The sequence below is a fragment of the Wolffia australiana genome, chromosome 12 (assembly GCF_029677425.1).
Source record: "Wolffia australiana isolate 7733 chromosome 12, ASM2967742v1".
NCBI classification, from domain to species: domain Eukaryota; kingdom Viridiplantae; phylum Streptophyta; class Magnoliopsida; order Alismatales; family Araceae; genus Wolffia; species Wolffia australiana.
In genome coordinates this window covers 1,304,018-1,324,673 of record NC_135846.1, presented here as the reverse complement: position 1 = coordinate 1,324,673, position 20,656 = coordinate 1,304,018, and the positions used below count along the sequence as shown (strand labels likewise).

Genomic DNA, 20,656 nt, shown 5'->3' with positions numbered 1-20,656 from the left:
GAAATACTGTCCAAGAGCCAACGATGAACTACCCTCAACGCCCAGCCAGTCATAATACTTGGGATCGGTCCGAAGGTACATCTTCTAGAAGATGGCGCATGAGACGCCCTATTAAAGTTATCTGGACGCATCGCGCCATTGCAGGAGATTGAATCCAGAACATACCATCCGGAGGCATCCGAGGCAAAGAGGATGGTCCAGAGGAGGACGACCAATTCCGGCTCGAGAGGCACCGCAGATGCATGTGGCGAGATACCTGCGCCGAGTCCGACGTGATAGAGGTTTGGGCTTCAACCGGTTCGTCATGATGAAAACAGAGTAGACCACAATTAGAAGGCGCGCAGAACGACGAAGCCGGACGCAGGCGCCGACGCCGGACGCCGGACGGCGGGCGGGCGCTGACGGCGCTGGAGCCGGCGGCGCTGACGCCGGGCGCTGGAGCGCTGGCGCGAGCCGGGCGGCGCGAGCCGGGCGGCGCGAGCCGGGCGGCGCGAGCGGGCGCGGAGCCGGGCGGCGGAGCCGGGCGGCGCGAGCCGGGCGGCGGAGCCGGGCGGCGCGAGCCGGGCGGCGCGAAGCCGGGCGGCGCGAAAGCCGGGCGGCGCGAGCCGGGCGCGCGAGCCGGGCGGCGCGAGCCGGGCGCGCGAGCCGGGAGGGCGCGAGCGAGGCGGCGCGAGCCGAGGGCGCGAGCCGAGGCGGCGCGGCCGGGACGGCGGGCGCCGAGCGGAAGACGCTGGGACGGCGGCGGACGCCAGAACGGCGAGCGCCCGGGAGGCCCAGAGCGAGACGGCGAGAGACCGAAGCGCGAGATCAGGCGGTCGTGAGAACCGCCGAAGATCGGAGCGCAAGGTCGAGCCCAGGAAACCCAGATTAGGGTTAGGGTTAGGGCTCTGATACCATGTAAACAAGAAAAGAACAATTCTTGATAGCAAATGAAAGAGATTACAGGGTTTTATAGGAAGCCCTAATGGGCTGACTAGAGAGGGCCCTTAATGGGCTAACAAGAGAGAGAAAATAAAGACATGTAATACTCAGATCAACATAAAGATTTGATATGTCATACCTTCTTATTTAATGGATGGATGAGTTATTGCCATAGATGTAAGGTAAGAAACATCCATAGACAGAGCAGAAAGAATTTAAAAAAGATAAACATGAGAAGGGTGTAAATAGATACCTCCTGTCAACTTTTGAAGATGGGAAACTTTAAAGAGTGAGAACTGCTGCAAAAAATAAACGTTTTATCTTTTTGGAAAAATAAATAGAAATAGGGCGATGGATGAGGAAAGAAGGTTTACAAAGGGGAAAAGGCGAATATCGAGAAGATGGAATAAACGATGGGTGGATAGAAAGAAAGAAGGATGGATGGGTGCATAGATGTATGGACAAATGGATTGACAGATGGATGGATGGATAGATGAACGGACAGATGGCTGAGTGCATGGATTGATGGACGGACAAATGGATAGATGGATGGATTGATAGATGGTGGGACAGAGCTATGGATGGGTACATGGATGGATGGACGATAGGGATGAATGCATGGATGGATAGATGGAAGGACAGATGGATGGACGAAAGGATGGATGAATGTACTGGTGCATGGATGGATGAACAAATGGATGGTGCATGAATGGATCAATGGAAGGACAGAAGGATTGATGGATGGATGGTTAGATAGGTAGGTTGATAAATAGATGAGAATAGATAGATAGATGAGAAAAAAAACAATAGATAGATAGATGAGCGAGAAAGAACTGGACATAAAAAATGTCTCTTGCCGAGATCAGTGGGGCATAGAATCATCCTCACTGCTTCCGATAATCAAAGGATCCTCATCCCTGATCCTCTTTCTCATCCTCTTGATATCGCTGCCAGATGCCTCTTCTTCTTTGTTTTTGTCAGTATAATCACGTATGAGCCTGATTATTCTGTCACCATATTTCCCAGCCTTAAGCTTCCCAATCACTTTCTCCAACTGCAATGCAAAAACCCATTAATGGCCGCACTTATTACAGAAGAAATTACGACTGGTCAGAGAGGATTATAAGATACAACATAAGAAGAACAAGCAAGGATGATCTGTGAATACCGCATAATTTGGGCCGATTAGAGGAAAATTCAGAACAGAACAGTTATCCTGTTGATGAGGGAAAACTGCTCACATAGAGAAAGAGCTGGAGAACCTCGTTTAGAATATGAGAGGATAGTTGTAGCTAGAAAGATAGAGCGGAGACTGAGCGGGAGCAAAGGGAGGAGAGGGAGAGGGAGAGAGAGAATTGGAGTGACAGTGAGAAAGAGAGCAATACAGAGAGAGAGAAACATAGATAGAGAAAAGAGAGAGAGAGAGAGACAAAGAGAGAGAAAGAGAGAAGCAGAGAAATACAAAGGAAAAGAGATAGGTGAAGAGAGAGAGAAGGAGAGCAATGGGAACGAATAGAGAGAACAAGAGAAATAGAAACGAAAGGAGAGAGAAATAGAAACAGAAAAATATAAATGGAGAGAGAGGAAAAGAGAGAAACAATAAGGAAAAGAGACAAAAAGAGAGAGAAATAAACAGAGAGGAAAAGAGAGAAACAATGAGGAAAAGAGAGACAGAGAGAGAGAAAGAAACAGAGAGGAAAAGAAAAAAACAATGAGGAAAAGAGAGACATAGAGAGAGAAAGAAACAAAGAGGAAAAGAAAGAAACAATGAGGAAAAGAGGCATAGAGAGAAAGAGAAAGAAACAAAGATGAAAAGAGAGAGATGAAGAGAGAGAAACAGTGGAAAAGAAAGAGGAACAGAGAGGAAAAGAGATAGATCGAAAGAGAAACAGAAAGGAAAATACAGAGAAACAGAAAGAATCAGAGAGGAAAGGAGAGAGAAAGAAAGAGAAACAGAGACTGAGTGAAAAACACAGAAAACAAGGGAGGAAAAGATAGAGGAAGAGAGAGAAAGAGAGACTGAGTGAGAAACACTGAGAACCATAGAGGAAAATAGAGAGGAAGAGAGAGAAAGAGAGAGAAACATGGAGAGTGTGAGAAACAGAGAGAATCAGCGAAGAAAAGAGACAAAGAAAGAGAAACACAGAGTGTGAGAAATAGAGAACCAGATAGGAAAAGAGAAACAAAGAGAGTGTGAGAAACAGAGAGGAAAAGAAAAAAACACAGAAAGTGTGAGAAACAGAGAATCAGAGAGGGAAAAAAAGAAACAGAGAGAAGAGACACAGAGAGATTAATACTGAAGAAACAAAGAGAAAGAGAGCAAGATCTACCTGTTCTAATGAAGTGGGTTTTTGGGTGCTGAGGGCGCGTATTTGTTGGGCAGAGAGAACGGCATGAGGAAAAATCCCTCCACTGGGAGAAGATGAAGAGGAAGATATTTGCTTTCTCAGCTCATCCAGCTTGGCCTCGAGGCCAGGAGAACAGCTGACAGGCTGAGAAGATCTTGCTTTGACACCGCCAGATGTGTGATCGCTGTACAACTCCAGGTTGACGGTCTTGGTCCCTGGATAAGAATGGAGCGAAGGTGGATGCACCCAACTGACTAAATACTTTCCAGGATTCAACGAAAATCACCAAATCTACTATAATTAAAAAACTATTCTTGATGGATTCAGATTGAGTGGTATCAAAGAAAATCCCACCTTCAAGGACTTGCCTCCAGAGTGGCCCAAGTGTAACATATGCATTTGTTGCGTAGGCAGTATGCTGAAACTCTTCTTTCTTGTTTTTTAGGAAAAATGAAACACATATTGGAATAAGTAAATGCAGGTCAGATGAGAAAGAATAACAAAAAGCAGTAACATGCCTGATAAAGTCATGCATTTCATGAACAAGTTTTCAATTGTTGTTGCAGAAATAAAGAATTAATTGGATATTTTCAGCGTATGCTCAAACTTTTTGCCTCATTTCTTTGAAAAATGAAACAGTGCATAAGTTTAAACGAGTTGATCTATCAGAACGAAAAAGAATAGAAGAAAATTTACCCAGCACTTTGTTGAACATTAAATGAACAAGAATACCAGCAAACCCCCGTGAGAAGCAGTATTTTTTATCAAAGAGCAAACGCCCATGAGAAGGGTTCTGCAAGACCAAACCCTACAACTAAACCTGGCCAAACCCAAAGTCGACCCGACTCGCCCCATGGTCGGCTTGAATGGTTGAATATTGTTAGTTGTGCTTTCTCTCTCTCTCAAAGTGCAGGTGGATCACATTATATTTGCGACCCCAATTCACTTTAAACATCTTGTTTGTAAGTGGGCCATGTCTCTATAAGTGGCCCACTGTCAGAAGGGTACTGCACGACCAGACCACAATTCACTTTTTATATCTTGTTTGTAAGTGGGCCATGTCTCTATAGTTAGCCCATGATTTCCATTCTTTTTTTTTGAAAGATTTTTTTTAAAGGGGTGCAACATGAGGACCTCCCAGGAGGTCACCAATATTGCAGTCACCAAGCATGCTTGAGTTTGGAGTTATGATGGGATCCGGTGCATTAGTGAAGGTATGATCACACCTCTATTTTGAAACATGGGACACTTAAACAGGCTTAAGCGCAATATTCTCATGTGGACAATATCTCACTTAAGTGGGTGGCCATGTCACTCAACCTTACATGATTATTTCCCACTTAAGCGCAATATTCTCATGTGGATAATACCTCACTTAAGTGGGTACCAAAGGGAGAAACGTAGGCACGTGTGAGTTGACTCACATTGACTAAGCACGTGGAAGTTCAGGAATAAATAAAGGGGCAGCGGACACCCGAAGGGCATTCATTTCTTCAAGAAGTCAGTTGCCAATAGTGGCCTAGGCTGGGAGCAGGATGAGGCCTGCCGTCCAGAGAGAAGGGGAACACAAGGAGTCCTCGGGATTTCTTCTTCATTAGTTCCTTGATCTCTCTATCTTCTTTACTTTTCTTCTGAACATCGAGCTTGGGAACTCTTAATCATTCCTGTCGATCGACACACAAGTTTTCTTAGCATTGCGGATCTATATATCAATCACACCACACAACAAGATTGTGGGCTGATATCACCACGTCACCCAACCTACATGATTACTTCCCGCGTGGGAAATAAATCACTTGTAATGAAGCCAGAATTTAAACTGCCCCAGACTTTGTATTGAAGTGAGCTTTTCTGTCTATTCATACCTTACCTGACAAACAGGAAGGCACTGCTTGCGGCCGTGGTGGGTCAGGAGAGGTATCTCGAGCAGGGAACGATTTGGTCACATATTACAACAAATTAAGCATTTTAGTTGAGTCAGTCCTTAATTATATATTTTATGTACACATCAATGCATACTATGCCTATGTGATCAGACTAACCCGCCTACCCAGCCAATCCAAATGAATAAATGAGCTTTCCTGTCCAACCAGGTTGGATAACCTGACCGAAGTCACCAACCTACTAGTTCTGATCAGGTTATTCGAACGCTGAACCCTGGTTTTCAATAAATCACTAGCGAAGAAAGATCATAGATGTGAGCTCACCAGAACGTTGCCAATAACTAGTTGAACAATGACCTGCTCTAGATCTTCTTTTCTAATGTCAGCCGGCTTCCACCCTAAGCTCACAAAAAAGATAAATATAATTGCATAAGTAAAATTCAGCTTCAGGGAGAATTTTCACTTGGTGAAACTCAAGTTTCATTTAGCATGCTTGATAGGAAAATGTAAAAGAATACGATAATAGTATATTTCAATTGATATGGAATAAGATACGGAAATATCCAAAGTTCATCTAAAAATTGGACAAAAAAGCGAAAAAAATTCCACGATCCAATATAATTCATTGATTTTTAACATTTCCAAAATCATACCACTACTATATTCAACAATTTTCTCCCTGTCTTCATTCAAATTAGTAAACGTCAGAAAGAATTAGCCGAACAAGATCTCACCATGTTCCTTTAGCTTGGCTTTAACTTTATCCACCAGCTGCAAAATTGTAATTCTCAGGTCGTTCTGTTGTATTTCTTGCAAGAGAGAGATGACGAGTTTTGCTTGAACTAAACATATACAGCCCAGTCAGGATCATACATAACTACCTATTATCTAAAAAGGATAAAAATTTTAACAGAACCTAGGAAGTAAACATGTGGAACATCTTATAAACGTTTGATGACGGGTATCTTGTTGTCGCGTTACAATCCAGGTGAAGAATTTGACGTTATCTTGTTCCTCCTTTTTAAATATAGAAAACTATAGAGATTAGCTTCATGTTCAACTTCACATATTTATTGAAACACTTAGTAATTTTCACGACGGTTTTCTTTTGTTTTTCTTGTGTGGTTGTTAACTCTGACTCCACAAATCAATTCTTAAAAAATAAGAAGCCAACATTTGAACCAACAAAAAATTGAGCTCCTAAATGCTTTCAAAAGATGAGTTAAAAGTCATCATACAAGTGCAATCTATCTCCTTTGGAGAACTTCCATTCATGCAGTTGTCGCACATTCCTGCCAAGAAAAACGGAAAGAATTAGCAGATAAACATTCCAGCACTTAAATTTCTTCAAAAAAAAATATTCCAGCTGTTTACTTATAGGAAAATACATAGAGAAAATACCGTTGCAATCTTTTAGTGGCTCCCCGAAATGACGAAAGAACGCACTTCGCCGACAGCCCTTCTTTGTCTGGAATACAGAAAAAATTTAGATTACTCATGCTCTACAGGATTGCCAGTACATAGTTTAATGGATTTAAATGGAATGTTTCGTTTGGTAAACTTAAGCAAGGAAAAAATCATCAGATATCTTAAGAAACTAAGATTTTTGAAGAAACTGCTGTGTTTTTCCACAGAGTAGGAAGTTGGTATGATCCTCACAGGACGTATCGTTTCGATGTAATTCCGACACATAAAAACCTTAATTGGATAGAGATGGACAGTTCAAGAGGGAGGCGAGCCAGAGAGTTCCCGAGATGAAGTGGAGAACGGGAATGGTCAGGGAAGAGGTCAAACGGAGGAGGTAGGGATCGACCAGAGACAAGACGCCTGAAGATGCAGCGAAGAAGTGATGATCACAAGAATGAGGATTGTAGATGAAAAGACGAGACTTGGACAAAGAGGGGAGAAGGGACACGAACAGCCACTAACATAACTTTCAGTCTGCCCTCCTAAAGAGAGGGCTGTGTTATTTAAAGGGAGCGACATAGATGTCCCTAATGGCCAAAGGACGAGACTGTCCCCAGGAGATCCGGGATCATATGAGAACTGAGTTTGGCAGAAGAGAGGACATGAAATATTGAAAAGATATCTTTAAAAATGAAATATAGAAAAGAATATCAGATACTTTTAACTAACACAAGCTCATAGACTCAAAAGTGTAAGGAAAATTTACAAATTACACAATGACAGAAAAATATTCTGCAAATACCTATAGAGATGAATAAACGTCACATATCCAAGAGATAGGAAAAAAGGTCCTTTTTTCAAAAACTGATTACTTTTCAGTTGGTATACACTATTTAAACTGTGTTTGTTATTACTTGAATGAATATACAGGAATTTAAAACCTGAGCCTATTATACGTTAAACAACAAACCTCATGTTCACATTGGAGGTCTGAATTCAAAGATGCAAAGGAAATACTAGAGGACATTAATATGACCTGGCATAGGGTCTACTAACAGGAAAAGGCAAAAGGCCCGACAGCAGCCCAACTCAGATGAGCCAGATCAGCCCATTTCGACCTCTACCTAAGCCCGACCTCTATGGAGATTAGGCAGGAAATTGCATTGGGAGTCTCCCTTGAGCATTCTCCCCCCCTCCCCCCCCATTGTCCCAGTCATAATCCCTCTCATTTGGTGCTCGCAGGCTTGACATCATCCCCCTTCCGAGTAGCGGCTGTTCATCAGCGCTCCTTTGCCATCCTTTCACCATTCTGATACAATTCTCGATCTAGGCTTGTATCGGAGGGGAATAGAGAGCGTGGCGAAGTAGAAAGGAGAAATAATTATCAGAGGAGAGGTCGAACTGATGAGGCAGGGATCGACCAGGACAAGCCGCCTGAAGATGCGGTGAAGTAGAGACGATCACGAGGGACGGAGATCACAGAGGGAGAGAGGGACCATAGACATGGAGAGGAGAGACAGGTCACCTTACTTCATTCTTCTTCGTTGCCCTCCGAAAGTAGGGCATCCCTATTTAAAGAGAATACACAATGACCAAATGACTCAGATGCCCTTGTGGGCTAACACGACAGGACTACCCAAGATAGGTTAAGGATCCTGCCACATTCCCATTCTCCTCTCGTTACCCCAGGAACTTCTCTCACCTCCCTCCCCCTTATGTCTCCTCTCTGTTCTACATTGGATCTGTTTGGTGATTGAATCTATCAATTCCATTGAAATCCCAGTTCAAACGACGGTCGATATACATTCAAGTCCAAGAAAGTATCTGATAGGTTCCCGAAATCCAAAGAATACTTTCGGGAAGAATTTCTTACTTGATCCACTGAAGTGAATGTTATCGATCACCACCTGGAATGTAATTGAATCTTATCGCTAACATTCATCGACTTAGATCACCACCTGGAATGAATATCCTCCACCTTCCTTGATCACCACCAGATCTTCCTTCCAGAGTCTCCACTCTCAGAATTCCCACCGAATACAGCCATGCTCCTTTGCATCTCCTCTTCAAAAGCCATAAACCCCCCCCCCCCTTCTTTCTTCTCCAGCCCTTTAGTTATACTTACTATCAACAAGCGAAGTTAGTTACCCTTTCTTTGATTGTCACATGTGTCTGCACGTGACGCTCCTTTCCTTTATTTTCATTTTGTGATTTCCTCCTCTCATATTGCCTCATTGGCACCATGACAGCATTATTGGTATCAGAGCCAGCCGCCTCACTTACTGCTGCAATCCCCACGGAAACCAAGTCAGAGCACTCCTTGACATGTGGAGACAACGCTTTGGCAAAGCACGTAGCTGATGCCAAGGAACACCACCTCTCCACTCGATGAGCAGGTGAAGGTGCTGACGCTCGTGTTCCAGCAACAGCTCGCAGCCGCACCAGCGCGCTCCTCCAGGGGTTACCTGATAGGATCCTTGATAGGATCCTCAGCCTATTTAGGGGTAGTTTTGTCATGTTAGCCCATAGGGGCATTTCAGTCATTTGACAATTATGTATTTCCTTTAAATAGGGGTGCCCTCCCTTTTGGAGGGCAGCCAAGAAGAAGAAGAAAGAAGTACTCTTGTCTCCCCCTCCACGTCTACGTCTGTCCTCCCTCTCTCCCTCTATGATCCCCGTCCTTGTGATCGTCTCTACCTCACTGCATCTTCAGGCGGCTCGTCCTCGACCAATCCCTCCCCCCTCTGCTCGGCCTCCTCTCCGATCCTTGCCGTTTCACCTCTCTACCCCAGGAGTTTCCTACCTCGCCTCCTCCTCTTCTCCTTCCGATCCGAACCTAGCACAAGGATCGTATCAGTACCTTCGTTAGATGCCATTGCAGGGGGACCTTCCTGCTCAACATGGAGCCTCGTTGTGCCGGACTCTGTTTCCAACGACAACAAGGCGGGCATCCTGCTGCCGCTATCTTTAGTGCCCCCACCCTTCCAGAAGTTCTAGAGGTGGCGTGCCATCAAACCCTAACAGGCTGACAATGAGGGAAGGGAGTCTTTGACCCCTACACTTTCCCTAGGGCAACAAAGATACCCCCCCACCAGTAAAGTGAGGGAGAGCCATCCCATTTTGGGCCCAACCCAGTAGAAGCTGGCCCAATATTTGCCCAGGCGGCCCGCGGGCCAACCAGCCTTGATTACATACGGGCCGGGCACGAGTACTACCTGCCAGGGGGAGGGAGCCCACCCAAGGGAGTCCCATTGGCGGGACCAACCTGACGCACCCAGAATGCGACGGGGTGAGCCGACTCACCCCACCGCTCAAACAGGCCAAGCATCTTGGACATTGGATTGGATCATGAAGAACAGGCCAAGCACAAACAGGCCAAGCATCTCTGTCTGCCCATCCGTCTCAGGGTGATATGAAGAACTCAACAATAAACTTGGTGCCTTGGAGTTTGTGCAATGCTTTCCAGAATTGACTGATAAAGAGGTACCCTCGGTCAGAAACTATAAAATTGGGTGGGCCGTGTAAGCGAATAATTTCTTTGATGAAGAGATGAGCAATCACTTCTGCCGAGAAAGGGTGTTTGACGGGAATATAATTGACTGTATTTACTGAGCCTATCAACGACGACTAAAATTGAATCATACCCCTGAGAATTTGGCAAAGCCTCAATGAAATCCATACTGATGCCTTCGCATATCAAATGAGGAATAGGCAAAGGTTGCAGTAAACCAGCAGGTGATAGGAGTGATGATTTGTGTTGTCCACATAGTCCTTAATAGGCTTTTTATACCTGTCCAGAAAAGTTGCAGAGAGATTCTTTTGTAGGTCTTATGAAAGCCGCCATGACGCCCAATCTGTGAATCATGAAGCTCATATAAAATTGTAGGGATCAATGATGAATTTGGTGGTAAAATAATACGTCCTTTGTAGCATAGGAGGCCTTGATGAATAGAATAAGACGGGTGTTTTGAAGGGTCTTCTGAACAATCAACCTCAACCTGGGAGAGTTTATTCATGGGCAGTAATTTCACGATCAATGGTTGTGCGGTCACGCCAGTGACTCACAACAATTGCGCTTATACTTTCTGTGGAATCTTCCATAGATCGAGATAGTGCGTCAGCTACAATATTTTTCTTTCCTGACTTGAATTGAATTTCAAAATCAAGACCCATCAATTTTATAATCCAACGATGATACTGTAATGGAATTTCGTTTTGATCATTTAAAATTTTGAGGCTATAATGATCCGTGAAGACGAAGCCAGAAATTTCCTTTCATAAGACGAAGTAAAACGAGAAGTCGGAGAGAGCACCTGACTAAAAAATGCAATTGGCTTCGATTGCTGTAGTACGACAGCCCCAAGACAACTACCGGATGCATCAACCTCAATGGCAAAAGGTAATGAAAAATTTGGTAGAGCCAGGATAGGAATGGAAGTTAAGGCAGTTTTAAGCTATGTAAAGGACTGCTCGGCTGTGTCAGACCATTTGAAAGAGTTTTTCTTAAATAAATCCGTCAGTGGTTGTGCCAATGTTGCATATTGTGACTCAAATCTTCCATAATAACCCCCAAGACCGAGAAAACCCCTTAGTTGTTTGATAGTTTTGGGTAAGGGCCATTTGAGTACAGCATCAATTTTTGATTGACACTTAGCTACTCCATCAGTGGAAATCTAATGTCCCGTGAACTCCAGTTGAGGTAGGAAAAAACTGCATTTCTGAATATTGACCTGGAGGTGATTATCTGCTAGTAATTGGAAAACTGTATTTAAATGGACCTTGTGATCCACTTCCGATTTACTGTACACCATAATGTTGTCAAAACATACCAGGATGAATTTTCTGAGAAACTTCTGGAAAATGGAATTCATTAGAGCTTGAAATGCGGCCGGGCCACTGGTCAGGCCGATGGGCATGACATTGAATTCATAATGGCCCAGAAGATCCAGCTTGGAAAACACAGTCATAACATGCAATTCTTCCAACAACTCATCCACTATTGGGATTGGGAATCGATTAGGTATATTGATTTTATTCAATGCACTGCAGTCTATACACTGATATGATCCACGGGCGCGTTTATGAACGCCGGAGGCCCAGAAAGCCAAACCAGCCCATTGGCCCACCAACCAACCTAGCTTAAGAAGCACGACGGAAGAGGAAAAAAGGGCATCGGATTCAATATAAGGGTTCTTCCCTCATCCTCTACTCCACTGACCTTGCCGGCACTTCCCCTGCAGAAGTTCTTCCCTGCGACCAAGGCGGTGTCTTCTCTTCGGAACTGCAACCTAGCTTTTCCGTCCTCCCTTCTATCTCTTTTTCTTCCCCTCCCCTTTGACTCAACTGGGAGTCGGTTATCTCTCTCACTGCATCGACGAAGCCCAGAGACGAGCTCCCCTTCTAAACTTGTTCGAGACTATTGTTGGATTACTATCAGTGTCGTTAGCTTCTTATCATACACATTCGCCAGTTCCCATCTTTCTTTTTGATCAACAATGCTGGACTGGAGAATGGCCAATTAGAATGCTGAATGATTCAGTTGTCCAGCAGTTCTTGTATCAAACCCTCTAATACGTTTTTATGCTGATGAGAATATCTATAGGTCTGACATTGATTGGTTTGGCTCCCGGAATCAGATGTATCTGATGGTCAATCGTACGTTTTGGGGGTAAGGATCTAGGAATATCGAATACCGTAGGGAACCTTTCTCTTAGCATGAAAATGCAGGGCTCGAGTTCAAGAGAAAATACCTCCACCAGCTGTCGTGTGCGTTTTCTGTTGACGCTAAGCAATTTCTGCAGGGATATAAGCCAGTCACGATGAGCATGTGCTTGATTGCGAGGGAACACCTTGGTCAGATTGTCTGGTCTGCTTGCACGGTAAAAACTTGCCCATCTCTGAGAATCTTGATCAGCAGCTGATCATAATTGCATGAAAACCATCCCAACGTTTTCATCCATTGGATGCCAAGGATGATGTCAATGCCGCCTAGATCAAAGGGAATGTGATCTTGAAAAAAACTCAGGCCTTGAATGGTGAGTGGAACATATATGCATAACCCAGTAGCCTTCCTGATAGAACCATCTCCCAATATGAGGTTGAAATGCATTGTCCCTTCAATTGGAATGTTGACATCTCTGGCCACTCTCGTGTGAATGAGGTTGTGGGAAGCTCCCCCGTCGAGAAGAATGATAAGTGGACGTCCCAGCAATTCCCTCCAGACCTTCATTGACCCATTGAGACTTGGGGCCAGGCGTACAGCACACAAGGACCCTGCCAGGATAGGCGTGTCATCAGTTTGCATCAGATCTTCTTCATTAATTGGCATTTCCTCGTTACTATCTTCTTCTTGAACCAATAATATATTCAGTTCTCTCTTGCACCTATGCCCTGGCAGATACCTATCATTACCACGATAGCAGAGTCCCTTCTTCCTCGAGGTCTTGATAAGCTTTCAGTGGGCCTTTCAGCTGAGGATGACTGTGACTTATCTGGGAACGGTATTACTCCAGACCTATTTTGAAAATTGGAATAGGGCGATGGTAAAACCGTGGTCTGCAAGGGCTTTGAGCGTGTATCTCTCTCAGGAGCTACTGCTATTTCTGCCTGACCCGTCAGCCATGTTTGCCATATGACCTTCAAGTTTGCTTCTGCCTTGATGGAGAAATCCATGACCTGCTGAATCCCAAATGGTCGATATGTGGGAACTTCAGAGCGTATTTCAGGTTTCAGGCCATTCAGATATGCTGTTTCCAAAACATCTGGATCCAAAGGGGGAAGATATGCCACCAGAAGTTCAAACTTTGCACGATACACTGAAACATCTCCTGTCTGTTGTAGACTAAATATTTTTTGTCGCAAAGACTTTGACGAGAAGCCGTATCGGCGCTCGAATCGCCGTGTAAAATCTGACCAATTCTCAAATCCGAACTGTTTCTCGGCCTAGATGAACCATACTTGAGCTGCTCCTTCCAAATGTAATGAAATCAAGTTGAGCTTCTAAGCGTAGGTCAGTATATGAACATGAAAGAACCTCTCCACGCAGTTTAGCTATCCTTGTGCATGATCTCCAGAAAAAATAGGCAAATCCCCTTTTCAAAACGGTGTTTTGACTTCTGTGGTGTTTTCTCACACAACCGGAAGCCTACCGTACCTTGGAATATTGCCAGTTACTGCTAGAGCAACATTCGATGTCGATGCTGCATTCCCTTCAATCTTCGAGTTCATCAAGGATAGCTGCTTCAAGATCTGCGTCAGGACGTCCTCGATTGGAGCTGGATCCACGTAGTTAACTTCCATATCTGACCTCTGTTCTTCCATGTGTGAGCTTCCCAGATGGAAACGAGGCTCTGATACCAGATTGCTATAGCTTCAATTATGACAATGTAGCTCCTCAATTCGTTCTCAGTTCAAACAAGAAATATAGATCGGAGAAGAGAAAAGGAAGATAGAAGAAAGATGATGACGCGGTGAGATCGGATCATGATCTCCCTTCTGGCCGCAGGGGATGTCCTTCCGACTGCGCCAGCTTCTGTCCCTGCCGCTCGGACTTCTTGAAAAATAACCGTCCCTTGATCTCTCCATCATAATCTTATTTATAGGCGCCTGTGGCGATTTTAAATCCCCCCCTCTGGAGGCGATGCCTTCGGTACACCTTGTTGAAGCGTTTATCAGAGACCCATCCCATTTTGGGCCCAACCCAGTATAAGCTGGCCCAATAAATGCCCAAGCGGCCCGCGGGCCAACCAGCGTTGAGGAGGTATGGGCCGGACCCGAGTACTAGCTGCCAGGGGGAGGGAGCTCACCCAAGGGATTCCCATTGGCGGGACCCACCTGACTTATCAGAATGGGATGTGGTGAGCTGGCTCACCCCACCACACAAATAGGCCAAGCATCGTGGGCAATGGATGAGCCCTCCCAGCTACCACCAGTACTCCCTTGTCACTATCGTGAGGCTGAGCTTGGGTGGAGCGAGGCTGAAGACAACATCGACGCATTTTTTGACACTTCTTGGCAGCAGTCGCTGTCCTGATATTTGCCATGGGGTACTTTCCACCACCTTGCCAAATACAGTAACGTGGGCTGACCCAGACTCTGCATCACCAAGCCGCCCTGTCAACTTACTCAGTTTTATCCTTCCATTGCAGGTATTATCTTCCTTGATAACCCTACCACTGGCATGGAGCTTATACGGCTTGCCTCTTCGAATCTCGCTGGGAAGGCGTCGGCCTGATTCTGCTACATCAACAATTCGATGAGGTTTCTAGACTGGGACGACTTCAAGCGGCAACTTAAGTTGCCTCGAGTAGTGCCATGCGCCCCTAAACCTAGGAGAGATCAGCATCCTCCAGCCTACTGACTATATTTCATGGGAAGACGAGTTTCTTTATTGTCCGGCGCAGGGCTTTTGCTTCCAGTGCAATGACAAGTTTATGTCGCAGTATTTCTGCCAGAAGAACCTCCACATCCACATTGTCACTTACCAGCTGGACGAAACGGGGTCCCATCCAATGGACGATGATGCCCCTGCCCTGAGGAAGACTCGGACACTGAGGCCAATCAATTAGGCACCTTGCATGTGGAATCGTTGGCCGATGTTGGTCTCACCTCACCCCATGCTTTGCAAATCCAAGGCGACATCCAAGAACGGGACATGCGGGTGGTCATCGACATTAGGGTGTCAGTGATTTCATCTGCCACAGTCTCTTTCTCAAATTCAGACTCCCGTTCAGTTGCACTCCGCGTACCAGATTTTTTGTGGCAACAGCATGGTCACCAAAGGCGAATCACAAGTCTCGGACGTCCCTTTTGGCCTCCAAGGGTACACAACAGTGGTCACCTTCTTGCCTGTCCACAATCTCAGCATGAACAGTGGTACCCTTGGCTTTGCACCCTTTGGTGGACAAAGCACATTGGGATCTTTTCCCCCTGAAATTTCAGGTGGACAGGGTGTGGCACACATTGGAGGACTACCCTGACACCAGCGGCACCAGCAATACATGACACCAGTGTGTCAGGGCCCTAGAACACTGAGTGTCATGTACCACTCGCTGTCAAGCCCCTCGCCGCCCTCCTTTGCATTGTCCAAGGTTCAGGCGCTCCGAGAGCATCTGTTTCCTTGGGTTTTCCATCACTCTAGGGGACTGCCTCCCCAGATCATGGTGGAACATGATAAGTTCTATGCCAAGAAATACAAGATGAGGAACAGGCATAGGGCTGGTCAACGCCATACGCATTGACTTAAGTGCGAATTCGATAAGTGGGAAGCGCCAATCCCTATAAATAAGGGCAGCTATCCCAGTCGAGGTATCTTTTAACCATTTCTTGAAATCAGTGGACAGTTAGTCGGAAGGCTGACCCAGCTGAGAGGCAGATCTCGACGCCGACCTGAGGGAGGAGCTCATCGTACGAGGAGACGCCCAAGGAGCTAAGAGAGGCAGCCACAACTGCTGATCGGAGGGAGTATTAGTGAAGAATCGGGAGGATCTGGAAGGAGCAGCTCCTGAGGAAGGAGGGCCGTCCTGGTCGCCGCTATTTTTCCCTATATTCTCGTGTAACTTATACCTAATAGAGATGCATTGTCAAGAACTACTTCGGATTTGATCTATTGATATCTTGGTTATATCAGAACACCAGAGCACCCTCCTCCCAGGGACAAAACATGTAAACTTGAGACTGTATTGTTACTCCCATTTGCAGAAGAACGAGTTCGAAAGATTGGTGCAAGAGCAACTCGACATGGGCACCATCAGACCCTCGTGCCGCATCTACTAGAGCCCAGCTCTCTCGATCTAGAAAAATGACAACAGCTGGAGGTTCCACATCGGATACCACACTCTCAACAAGATTATGGTTCCCAACTGTATTACAATTCTGGTGGTTGACGAGTTGCTTGAGGAACTGCACAATGTGACCTTCTCTTAGCTGGATCTCAAGTTCGGAGACCATCAGATTTGGATGCATGAGCAAGGCATCGACAAGGCAACATTCTGCACCCATCTGGGGCACTACAAGTATGCCATCATGTCATTTGGGTTGTTCGATGCACCGGCGACCTTCCAGGCATTGATGAATCTCATCTTCCAGGCGCTCTGGAAATTCATTTTAGTATGTTTTGATGACATACTGAGCTACAATAGCACCAAGAACAAGCACATGGAATATCTAACTTAAGTCATGAAACTCCTCAAAGCCCATTCCCTCTTTATACACACCAAGAAATACTTCTTCCTCCAGCCTCAACTCAAGTATCTGGGCCTCTGGGTGGTTCTCCCTGGGGTAGCCACTGATGTGGACAAAAGGCGCGCAGTCCAGGAATGGCTGACGCCTCTTACTCTGCAGCACTTCCAAGGGTTTCTCAGCTCGGTAGGCTACTATCTGCGCTTTGTGGCTGATTATGCATCAATCATTTGGACGCTCAAGTGCATCTTGAAGAAGGGACGTAAGTGTGGTCCAACAAGGCTCAATCGGCATTAGAGCAAGTGAAACACGCTCTCTCCAACGCATTCTCCCCGAGCATCATTATTTCTGACTGCAGTAACTCTCAATGAGCAGGTTCTGGAAGGAGTTGCCTGCCCTGCAAAGCACGTAACTCCACCACAGCTCCGGCAGCCATCTCAGATGGAAGGGCAAACCGAGCTGGTCAACTGCAACCTAGAACCTTACCTTTGTTGTTTTGAAGGCGATCAACTGAAACGTTGGAACCAGTGATTGAGTTGCGCAGAATCAAGTTACAACGTCTTTTATCACTCGGCCATCAAAATGACACCGTTCGAAGCTGTTACTCCAACTCTTCCCTGCTACAGCTCTGCTCTTTCCCTTATTGATAAATTGGACAGCTTGCTTTCCCAACATTGCATCCACCTCAACTTACTCCGCCAACACTTGGATTGCACCTAGGCCACCATGAAGACCATGCCGACAAGCATTGTCATCGCATGGAATTTGCAGTGGACAACCTCGTCTTCATCAAACTTTGCCCCTGCTGCTTACAATCGCTTGGCAAGCGATCGTTTGAGAAGCTCTCCTTCCCCCACAACTTTAGCTCTTATTCTACTGTTAAGCGCCTTGGCCTGTGGCAAACCAGATTGCCTTTCCAGCAGATGCACCTATTTGCCCTGTCATCCATGTAATTCAGCTCAAACGTGCCACTCCAACAACCATGCCACCCCAACCACTTCCTCCGTCCCACAATGAAGACTGTGTGGCATGTCATTCTCGAGAAGATCACCACCTTACGGGCCTCCACTGCATGATGTCAATTACCACACAATGGTCAGGGCTTCCCCCTTTGGCCTCATGGGAATTAGCCTCCACCTGTTCCAGCTTGAAGACTAGCTAGTTAACATAGGAGAGAGTATTGATAGGATCCACCATAGGGTCTAATAATGAAATTAGGCCTGATAGCAGCCCAACTCGGATGATCCGGAGCAGCCCATTTTGACCTCTAATTAAGCCCGACCCCTTCGGAGATTAGGCTGGAAATCGCAATTGGAGTCTCCCTTGAGTATTCTCCCCCCTCATTATCTCAATCGTAATTCCTCTCCTCTGGTGCTCACAGGCCTGACATCGTCCCCCCACCGTTTAGCGAACGTTCGTCAGCACTCCTTCGATATTCTCTCACCATTCCCATTCTCCTCTCACCATTACCCTAGGAGCCTCTATCATTTCTCTCCCCCTCATATATCCTCTTTGTGTTACAATTGATCCGTATGGTAATTGAATCTATCATTTCTATTAAAATTATGGTTACAAGGAGGATCAGGAACATATCAGAAATATTTTTTAACTGGCTGGGAGCTGTGTGAGCGGTAACAACCACGTGCGGCTCCGTGAGAAGGTGGATGGAAATGGCTTTGTTGTACCTCATTCTCATCTCCAATGGGATGCTCTTTTTTTTGGGAGAGTATCCCAATAGGATTTTAATGAGGTGCAGGGCTTTGCATCTGACATTTGTTGGGCTTCCCTCTGCGGCAGCCAGCTGATACGCCCTCAATACAGACGTATCGGCATCGGGCCAAAGGAGCAGGGCGGAAGGAGCCCAAGCCCCTGCCAGGAGTTACTGACAGGCCAGTTGCCAGCCCACTGGAGGGGGTGGCCCAAACAGAGGGCGGGGGCTTCATTTGGGCAGGGGGGATCTAGAGGAAACGGGGATGCTAAGTTCTGCTCGGGGAATCATCATTGCTCTCGCTCCCCCTCTCCCTCATTCTCCACACACACACACACACTCTGACATCCATGGACATAGGTGTCTCCAACAGACTGGTGGAAACCCTAAAACGAGAATAGGCTTCTTCTTTAACAACAGAAAATCCTATCCTGTTCACTATTCAAGCCTGGTTTAAATACCAGGTTAAAAGATACGCGTATTGGGCAGATAGTGAGGCCCATTAGTCTAAAAACGAAAATTACAAAAAATAGAAAGTAAACATTAAAAAGGAAATAACAATGTAAATAGGGCACTCCGGCTGACACACTCTCTCTCTCTCTCTCGACCACCCTCAGATTCACTCACCTTGTAGGGGAGATCTGCCACTCTGGCAGCTCCTTGATTGCGCTGACGGGGTGAATTGGAAGAATGGGAAACACTGAACTGGGGTTGAAGTATTTTGAAGTGTGAGTTTTTTTTCCTTTCTGCTCTACTTCACCTCTCTGGCTGAGTGTCCCGACCTTTTTGTGCCATAAACCCTTCCCGGCCAAAGACAAATTATAGCCTGATGTGTAAGCACAGCAATGAACCGCGCCAAGCCCTCAGACAACCCATCTATGATTAAGGGGGAGTTTTCCTTAAATCAGAACCTTTGACTCTTCCACGGACTTATAAACGTAATGAATGCTCATATGGAAAAGTTAACTCCTGGGTCTGGTTCCGCAATTACTCTGAGAAATCCTTTCTTTCTCGCCCACTTCAGGGGGTGTGGACAAACCTGTGCAGGTAACAGGTGATGACTACAAGAATACCGGGAAATGAACAGTACCTGACTTGTATGAACCTTTCCAGGAGATACTTTGGGAGAACACATGTCTGGAAAGATGCAAAATTAAGTGCAGGTGATGATATGACCCAGACGTATCTAGGTCTCTTTCGCCATTTAGCCCAATAGGGGCATTTACGTCATTCGGACCTTTTGTGATCCCTTTAAATAGAACAGCCCTCGAGGAGGGTAGCTAAGAAGTATCACAAAGATGTGTCTGGCTCCCTCCGGCGATGTCCATTCCGCCGGACCCCTCTCATAGGCGACGACCATTCCACCTGCCCTGATCCTGCCATTGTCCATCCCGGCACGCCGACGACCATCCCGGCATCTTCTCCCTTCCTCGTCTTCTCCCTGATACGAACCAGCAGGTTTGTGTTAAGCCTCCGTAGGAGCTCAACTACGTAGCCCACCACGAATCTTGCTCGTAGAAAGAGGGGCGAGGAGGAATAGAGGAAGGACGTAGACGGGTAGCGGAGTCGTCGGTCGAACTCAGATCAACGTAGTAGAGTAGGAGATTGTTCAACACAAATACTATGGACGAAGATAACGATAGTTCTCAAGAGAAGGCAGGAACGGCGTCCCCTCCCTTGCCGAGTCTTGGAGATGCTGGATCAGCCTCCGAGACGCGAGTATCTCGCCGCAACAACTTCTGAAAAGAGATGCGCTTCCTTCCCCCTGAGACTTCCCTTTATTCTGTCTTCTCGTTTCCCGCCATCATTCGGTTGGGCGTCCACAGGCCAGATGGCCACGTGATTTGTCCTTTCTTCTTCTCTTGCTCTGATAGGTCCTTGGTAAGTCTTTAACAGTTTGTATCACTTAACCTTCAATAGACATCATTTGGCATTCTTAGCAGATCAAGAGGGAATGGGATGGAGCAGAGATCCTCCAAGATCCGGAAAAGAGGGAGCCAATCCAGTGATCTATTGGGTGACGATGAAAACGATTTGTCTCTCTATCTCAAGCAGGTTTTTGTGATACAATCCCCCATTTTATCTAGGACTAATTCGTCACTTCAGCCCAATAAGGACAGTTGAGTCATTCCCTTTAAATAGGGTAGCCCTCTCTTTAGGAAGGCAGACAAGGAAGTAGAATCAAGTTGGTCCCTCTGTCTCCTTTGTAA

At 46.0% G+C, this 20,656-nt stretch overlaps 1 protein-coding gene across 3 annotated transcripts in view; it reads right to left on the bottom strand.

The window, feature by feature from the left end:
* Nucleotides 1-1,028: 1,028 nt before the first annotated feature.
* The window catches only part of RECQL2 (RECQ helicase L2), a 29,011-nt gene continuing 9,383 nt past the window's right edge, over nucleotides 1,029-20,656 (bottom strand). The window contains exons 14-21 of one of the 3 annotated variants that reach the window (XM_078584283.1): nucleotides 6,554-6,620; nucleotides 6,391-6,444; nucleotides 5,887-5,994; nucleotides 5,477-5,550; nucleotides 3,624-3,702; nucleotides 3,252-3,484; nucleotides 1,810-1,975; nucleotides 1,029-1,220 (exon numbers count right to left, since the gene is read on the bottom strand). In XM_078584283.1, the coding sequence (XP_078440409.1) occupies nucleotides 1,204-1,220; nucleotides 1,810-1,975; nucleotides 3,252-3,484; nucleotides 3,624-3,702; nucleotides 5,477-5,550; nucleotides 5,887-5,994; nucleotides 6,391-6,444; nucleotides 6,554-6,620 (798 nt within the window). In that variant the 3' untranslated portion in view covers nucleotides 1,029-1,203. Of the gene's footprint in view, nucleotides 1,976-3,251; nucleotides 3,485-3,623; nucleotides 3,703-5,476; nucleotides 5,551-5,886; nucleotides 5,995-6,390; nucleotides 6,445-6,553; nucleotides 6,621-20,656 lie in introns of those variants that run through there. The other 2 variants (XM_078584282.1, XM_078584284.1) reach the window with 2 other exon arrangements.